The 8,182-nt window shown below is 34.2% G+C and overlaps 1 protein-coding gene across 2 annotated transcripts; it reads left to right on the top strand.

Moving 5' to 3' along the window:
- On the top strand, positions 219-6,892 carry LOC18586954. 2 transcript variants are annotated; one of them, XM_007010566.2, is made up of 7 exons: positions 219-638; positions 976-1,213; positions 1,296-1,441; positions 3,653-3,740; positions 3,831-3,977; positions 6,161-6,310; positions 6,389-6,892. In XM_007010566.2, the coding sequence occupies exons 1-7, from the start codon at positions 391-393 to the stop codon at positions 6,470-6,472; spliced, it is 1,101 nt and encodes a 366-aa protein (XP_007010628.2). In that variant the 5' UTR covers positions 219-390; the 3' UTR covers positions 6,473-6,892. The 2 variants fall into 2 exon arrangements, with proteins under 2 accessions (XP_007010628.2, XP_017984891.1); XM_018129402.1 differs by having other exon boundaries at positions 3,650-3,740.

The raw sequence follows: 8,182 nt of genomic DNA, 5'->3' as shown, positions 1-8,182 counted from the left end.
TTACATTTCTTATATCTTACCTTTTAGGCTGTTTGACTTGATCTATACTTCTTGGGTCATAATATAATAGATATTCACATATTTATTCATAAAATTTAAAAGAAATATCAATATCGTGTCCCCGAGAGAGAGAAAACTTCATGGGGTTTTCTAAAAATAAGAGAAAATGTTAGATAAAGGAAAATATAAACTATATAAAATAAATATAGATCGTTTCTGTTCCCAAGAGGATGAGCCGTTGAGGTGAATACGCGTTGCAGAAGCAAAAGTGAGCCATAGAAACAAAGCAAGGATCAAAAACGACGTCATTTTCGTCTCCAATCCAAATATATTTAGCCTTCGAAGCTCCTTCGTCCCCTGACTTCCATTCTTTCTTCTTATAGAGAGAGGATGACCACCCCGGTTTGCCCATTCGTCAAAGCGGCTCGACCCGACGACGCTGGTTCTGCCAAAAAAGCCGCCACCGGCGGCAGCGAAGCGGCAAGGAAAGACTCCGGCGACACCGCTACCGTGTCTCCCAAATGTCCCTTTGGTTACGATTCCAACAACTTCAAGCTTGGTCCTCTCAGTTGTATGATCTGCCAAGCTCTTCTCTTTGACTCCACCAAATGTATCCCTTGTTCTCATCTCTTTTGCAAGTAATAATCAATTTTCCCCTTGTTGCTTTCTCTAAAAATTTTGGGTATTTATTACTTCACGGTTTTTTTTTCTGTTTTCGATGATAATTCTTTAATGGGGTTTTCTTAATCGCCTGTTTTATGCTGCCTCTTTATCCTTGATGGGTTTTCTTATTTGATGGCCTTTTTTGCTGCTTTTTTTTTTCATTTTAATTCATCGATGCATTTTTCTTGTTTGACTGTTTTTTGTGGGTTTTTTTTCTTATTTGACCCCTTTTTTATGGTAATAAATCGTTTTATGTGCTTGGCGTTATTGACCCTTTTTTGCTTATTTGTGTTAAATTTTTATCCTTTTTAGAGTGTGTATATCACGGTTTAAGGATTGCCCATTATGTGGAGCTGACATAGAGAAATTGGAACCTGACACCAATCTTCAAAGCATAGTGGATCGGTTTATCGAAGGACATGCTAGGATCAAGAGGGCTCATGTTGACACCAATGGAGAAGGAGAGCAAGTTCTGAATGAGGATAAAAAAGTAATTTATGAGGATGTTTCGTTGGACAGAGGTGCTTTCTTGGTGCAACAGGCCATGAGGGTAAGTTACCTGCTCCTTGCTTTATTTCCTCATTTCTAGTAGCTATTTGGTTGTGAAATAAGTTTCTGCTTGCTTTGTATAGGCATTTCGTGCTCAAAATATAGAAAGTGCTAAATCTAGACTCAGTATGTGTGCGGAAGACATCCGAGATCAATTAGATAAAGTGGGCAACACATCAGAGTTGTGCTCACAGCTTGGGGCAGTCCTTGGTATGCTTGGTGATTGCTGGTATGTTTCCACACGCACTCCTCTCTTCTCTTGATTGTATATATTTATTTGCACTCGCCTGTATGTAGACACATGTTGCACTCAATTTAGATGATGTTGTCTGCATAGACTGTAGGTTTTTAATTTTGATAGACAACAAGAGCACAATCAGGTTTTATTAAGTGTTTAATGGTTAGCTAAATTATTTTGGAATTTTTGAGGTTATATTAGCATCAATGTTTGTTTTTAACTTTTTTCATCTAGAATTGCAAGATTGAAAATTTCTGTTACTAAATGTGCATTTAAGGTTTTAAGATTTTTGAGCTGTGCCAATGTGATTTAAAAGATAACACCCTATTGTTAAGGGAAAAGGGTAGATCATAGACTTTTATAAAGGTTGTAAAGGGGTGTAAGGTGGTAGACAATGCACGTCAGCTATGAGCTTGCAATTTGTGGCTGAAAATGTTAAGGGGCAAGAATGCACTGCCAAGTTTTGAATAAATATGGGCTAGAGGATTGTGGTTTGGGTCAAGCCCTTAGGTTAGGTATGCATTTTCATTTTAAGGGATAAGCTTGGTTTGGTAGTACACTTCTGTTCTTCTTCTTCGAGACCTAGTTGTTTTAAAATTTTGTTGCGTTTGTGAGACCTTTAAGGTTGAGCTGGAGTGAGCTTGGCTTTGGTTTGGGGACTAAGTTAGACCTTTGAGATTGGTTTTCAAGAGGTGTATTAGTTATAGCCTAATCTGTTCTAGCAGGTCTTTAGTTGTAATAATGCTGTTCAGACCACTCTAGGGTACTGTTTGCAGCACTTCAGAGAAGCATTTATGTTTTGAATCAAGAACTGTGTGCGCATACTAGATTTCTTTTGAGTCTTACTTTTTTTTGGATTCTTATGGCGTCTGTATTCTATGTTGATAGTTTATAATCATTGGTGCATCAGTTTATTTCCGAGGGTCAAGAAAAATTGTTAATCAGGATTGTTCACCGAGAATTGTCTAAGTTTATCCAATCGTTTAATATGGGCTTTTATTACTGCTATATCTGTTTATCCAATTATGCTAAGGAACCTGGTTTAGGACTTTTGGCCATATTCTTTTTATTTGACATTAGGAAGTGGTATCAGGAGATTTTAGACAGTGGCTAAATCTGCATGTGATGTGTTACTGATGGTTGTTTTAGAGAACATAAGTATATAGATGTTTTTCGTCAAATCTGGTAAACCATTTGGATGTTGATTGTTGGACTTCAATATTGCACTGTAGTCCAGTTGATCAACGGATTAAATGTTCTACATGGGCCCAATTGGCAACAATGATATATGGGCCATGATTCAACAATTTAACTGTTATTTGCTGCAAAGTCCATGGCTACTCCCAGTCTGTTGGACTCAGTAGTGACTGTTGGATACGGTATGTGTCCATTATGGATATATTCAATTTTTTCTAAGTTCTTCCTTATATTTGGAGGGTTGGACCTTCATACCCACTTCCAATGGATGTGTCAACACGAGTACTTCTTGGAAAATGAATAGTCAGAGCAACATAACTCCTGGTATAGATGTTAGAAATGAGTATTGTTTAAGATAGGATCATGTGTGCTGTTGCAATACTGCTGTTAAATTGCAGCTGAAGCTTCTGCAGTCTTAAACGCATAAGATAATGCTGGTTGTGCCTGATTTGGTCTGGGTTTCTTTATTTCCTATTTCTCTTTTTATGTTTTTGAGCTTTGCCTCATTTTAGAAACATAACCAATGAACTAATTAAAGAACTAGTAATAAAAGATTAATAACACAAATTTCCTTGGGCTACAATGCAGACAGGGATATTGTTCTTGTCCTGAGAATTGCATTCAGCTCTAAAAAATAATAATTTAGTGGACAAGTTGGTTGAAGTGTTTGAGCTTTTGTAAGAGTTTGGAGTTTCCATCTGTGTTATAGTTTTATTTATACTGGATTAGTTATCTGGTAGGATTTTTTGTTTGTGTAAGTTTTAAGTTGTTATCATTTCCTTGAAATAAGTAATCGAAGTTATATTAGTTTGCTATTTTTATTATAATCTTGTTTATGAAGAGAAAAAACAAACGGATCTTTGATGTGAAGATTGGTCTCATTTAAAACATGATGTGGAAAACTTAGAGGAGAAGAATCAGTGAAATAACCTTATTGGGAACAAGAACTCTTTGTAATTGTGATGCAAATGTTTGAGTAAATCTAAGCATTTAAGGTTCTAGCAGTCGAGCAATGGGAGATGCTGGTGCTGCAATCAATTATTTTGAGGAAAGCGTTGAGTTCCTTACAAAATTGCCAACAGATGATTTGGAGGTTATTCCACTGTAAACTTTGCTTTGTGATATTGCCTTTATATTCTTCACTAATGAGTCACCATGATCATTTCGAACCTACTTTTTACAGATCACACATACACTATCTGTTTCACTTAATAAAATTGGAGATCTTAAGTATTATGACGGAGATCTGCAAGCTGCAAGGTCTTACTACTTTCGCTCTTTGGGTGTCCGCCGTGATGTTATCAAGCACAATCCTCGCGTTTCTTCTCAGGTTAGCAATTTGGTTTTTCTTTTCCTCCCCATTTTTTTACAACTTTTTAGCTTAGCTTGATATTATCATCACGGTCTCTGTTATGAATGTGTTTATGCGTGAATCATATTATGTCTTCTAATGACATGTATCTTTTAGCATTAATATTTGAATTTCAGTTTTCACCATATTCAAAACCGACTAAAATTTAACCCCTTTGTTGATCTGGAATATTGCATTTGGATATGTACAACTTAATCGAATCAAAGACATTGATAGCAAAAAGTGTACTTTCCTGGTCTCTTATGGATTCTCTCAAGTTTATCCAGTGAGGTCTACGATTGTATCTTGGCATTGTAGTGCTATCAAAATGGTATTCAATGAGATGCTTGCGACATGCAGTATTTGTATAGATCTAAATTGCGCTTTCAAGTGACAGTTAATCAGGTGGATCAATTGAACTGGTCCACTAATTTCTTGAAGGTTTTAGCTTACGTTCTATAATTGTCGGCAGGAATTCTTAGGGATGTTTCCTGAGTAGTAGGGACATTATATTGCAGCCATGGTGGATTAAGTATTCTTATTCTCTTTTTGTACCACAGTTGTGTACGAAAAAGAAAATTGCATATATAGTTTTGTGATTAGCAATTATAGAAGTTCCATTTGGAGGGATAGCTTTGTAATTTCTTGCTACTTTTACCAATCAGCCTATCTACACTTTAAAATTTGAATGTTCACATTGAAAATAAATCAGCCTATCTACACTTTAAAAAAGGTGTGCTAAAATTTTCACCCCTTGATATGCAATCTGGTTGGGCCTCCTGTCTGTTCAGCTAGTTGGATAGCCTGCTTGGGCTGCTGACATGCTTGGTTGTTAACCAATGCCTATTTACGTGTGACACAATACCTATTTATTAGCTTCATTGTTACTTACATCAAACTTTCTCTTTGTAAGATATAAATCTTGGACCCTCCATAGTTTCTGTCAGTTCCTGTCAATCAAATCCTCCAGCTTCATTACTTCTTGGTGCCACACAGGAATTTCTCACATTATACAGTTTCACCCACTGTTCTGCTAATAGATTCCTATCAAATTAAACTGTAATGCAACAATTAACACTAAACCCCTCTTCATAATCATAAACTCTTAAAATCCCTTTTTTTTGTTGTTCCCAAAATTTACAACTAGTGAAGTGTGCAGATTGTTGCATTATGTTTGAGATTATAGAACCCTTGACATTCTGAAAAAGAGCAACTCTTAGATGACGTTATATGTCTGCATAAACTCATCTTTAGTGTGATTTATGGGTGATTGGTGATTGTAATGGTTATTAGCAGGTCGTGAGGTGCAGGGATTGGTAAAAGAGAGCAGGTTATGCCTCCACGGGATCTGTGAGAAATATGCAGTTTCTTTTTTACATTTTTTTTAATGTTTCCTGAAAGACAACATATTAACAAAATATTGCCAAGAGTCGTGGTATAAGAACCTTCCTTGTGCATATACCTGATATATGGCTGGTGTGTTGGCTTGCCGTTAAGGTGGCTTTAGCTGTGTCTGCTGACCTGTTGCCAGTTGCATTTAGGGCAGAGGACGCATACTAATAATTAATTTGTAAATGTTGGGCCTAAGGATTCAAAATGAATTAACAGAGGCTTCGCTCAGGGTTGTCCCCTCACCCTTTTCTTTCTTGCTGGTCTAATCTGAGAAAGGAAAACAAATCCGAATGAGTTAAACTTTGTTAAAGTTTTTGTGACAATCAATGCTTGTGAAACAAATGCCGTTAAGGTGGCTTTCGCTGTGTCTGCTGACCTGTTGCCAGTTGCATTTAGGGCAGAGGATGCATACTAATTAATTTGTAAATGTTGAGCCTAAGGATTCAAAATGAATTAACAGATGCTTCGCTCAGGGTTGTCCCCTCACCCTTTTCTTCTTGCTGGTCTAAATGTAACCTGAGAAAGGAAAACAAATCTGAATGAGTTAAACTTTGTTAAAGTTTTTGTGACACCCAATGCTTGTGAAACAAAATAGAGTAGATAGTTCTTATTAAATATGAAACTAGATCAGAATGCTATGTGTTTACAATTGAAATCCATTCTAGTGCTGGAGAAGTGCTGGAGAAGCTTTGTTGTTCTTCCGATATAGATGCTTCTGTTGGTATTGAAGAGTGTAGCATTGTTTTTGTTCTGTTGATTTTGTATTTCAGATTCTGGATGTAGCTGTTTCTCTCGCTAAAGTTGCAGATGTGGACAGAACTCTCGGAAAAGAGGATGTGGCTGTTGATGGATTTCAAGAAGCCATAACGATGTTAGAATCTTTGACTTTGAAATCTGAAGAAACTGGTCTCCAGGCTCGGGTAAGTTTTCCTTCGATATAGCTATGATGCTAGTTTTATCTCTTGGAAAATGATTTCTCATTTTCTTTTCACTTGCAGCGTCATTCGGTGCTGGAATTCCTAAAAACTCAACTCGCTGAGAAACAATCAGAGGCAACTGTGAGTTCGGTGCCCCCTCAATGAAAAAATGTGAACTGTAACAAAGGAGCCTGTTTCTGTACATACACAAGCTTCAGGTTGCCAGGTAATGAATTCAGTTTAGGAAGAGATGATCCATGGAGGATTAAGATGTGCCAGAGTTGTGAATATTTTGGTTAAGTCCTTGGGACACGAGTGGTAGACAATCATGCTTTACGTTTATCTGCAAAATCTTCACCCGACAGCTATATGTAATCTTAAAATAAGAGGCAGACAGCATCACTTTTTAGCACAAGTCAAGTTTTCACTTTTTTCTTTGTGTTTTTCCCAGTTCCTTTTAAATGTATTAATAAGGATGTGACCATGATGGGATAATGTCATACCAATTAGCTATTAGATTTTAGTTATAATGCGGACATTTTAACATCTTCTACATAAATGCAAGCTTTTTTCTTTCTTTTTTAATTTATTTTTTATGGTACTTGCTTATAAAATTAAAAAAATATATTATATTGTCTTAAAAAGTTTTGGAATTATTTAAGAAAATTCAAATAAATTTTTATTTTACTATTACATTCATTTTTATTTTAAATCAAATAAAATAAATTTTTATGATTAAGGGTTGATTAATTGTTATTAACAAAAATTTTAATTTATCATTTTATACTTACTTGACCATAAGTAACAAAGACAATAGGTGGTTTTATTTGCACACATTAGTATTGAATAAACTTTAAAATTTTGTTCTCATTTTGGTAGATTTTCATAACTTTATTTACTCCACAAGAGTCACTTGCTGCTTTTACTCCAAACTAATATAGATAGGAGGTTTTTCTTTTCTTTATCTATTTATTGGTCAAGAATCAAAACTTGGATTGAGGTTTTTTTTGTTAAATTTATAATATTTATATTTATTTCTATTTATAAAGTAGAGGTCTAGCGAAGAAGACGAAGATTCGGTATATAATAATTTTTTGTAAAATTTACAATACCTATATCTATTAATAAAAAATTTATTATGGTAAGTTTTAAGTATAATATTTAAAAAAGTTTTTAAATTATCTTAAAAAATTTAAATAAGTCTTTATAATTTTATTACGTTTATTCAAGTTCTTATACTTTTATTATTAAGTCAATTAAGTTTTTATTATTAATTATTGATTTAATTAAAATGTCATTTTATGTCGTGTAATGTTAACTTGACATATTAACATATTATAATTGATAATAATATAGCATGTTGATATATTATAATTGTTAACGACATAATATATTAATTTGACATGATAACATGCCACATGGATATAAAATGACAAGTGATATTTTGATCAATGTTAATTAGTCAATCATCAGTCATAAAGGTTTATTTGATTCAAAATAAAAATATAAAGATTTGATTGAATCTAATAAAAAAATAAAACTTTATTTGAATTCTCTTGAATAATTTAAAGATTTTTTTTAATATTATACCTTTATTTTTAGGGTAAAGTATCTCCATTTTCCTAAGTTTGAATTAGAATTTTAAGTGAATCCATTAGTTTTTGAAGTAAACACTCTTACCATTAACAGAGATTATGAAAGGATTAGAATGCTCTTTCTTTTTTTATTAATTTAAAAAATTATTATTATATATTTTTAAAAAAAATTACAAAAATAAAAAAGCACTGGTCAGTGCTCCCCAAAGCCCTAAGAAAAGGGAGCACCAACCGATGCTCCGAAGGGAGGGGAACACCAAATTGGGCTCCCCAAGGGAGC

This window comes from Theobroma cacao, chromosome 10 (genome assembly GCF_000208745.1).
Source record: "Theobroma cacao cultivar B97-61/B2 chromosome 10, Criollo_cocoa_genome_V2, whole genome shotgun sequence".
NCBI lineage: Eukaryota > Viridiplantae > Streptophyta > Magnoliopsida > Malvales > Malvaceae > Theobroma > Theobroma cacao.
Note: the sequence above shows the minus strand (reverse complement) of the source record. Positions and strands in the feature narration are given on the sequence as shown.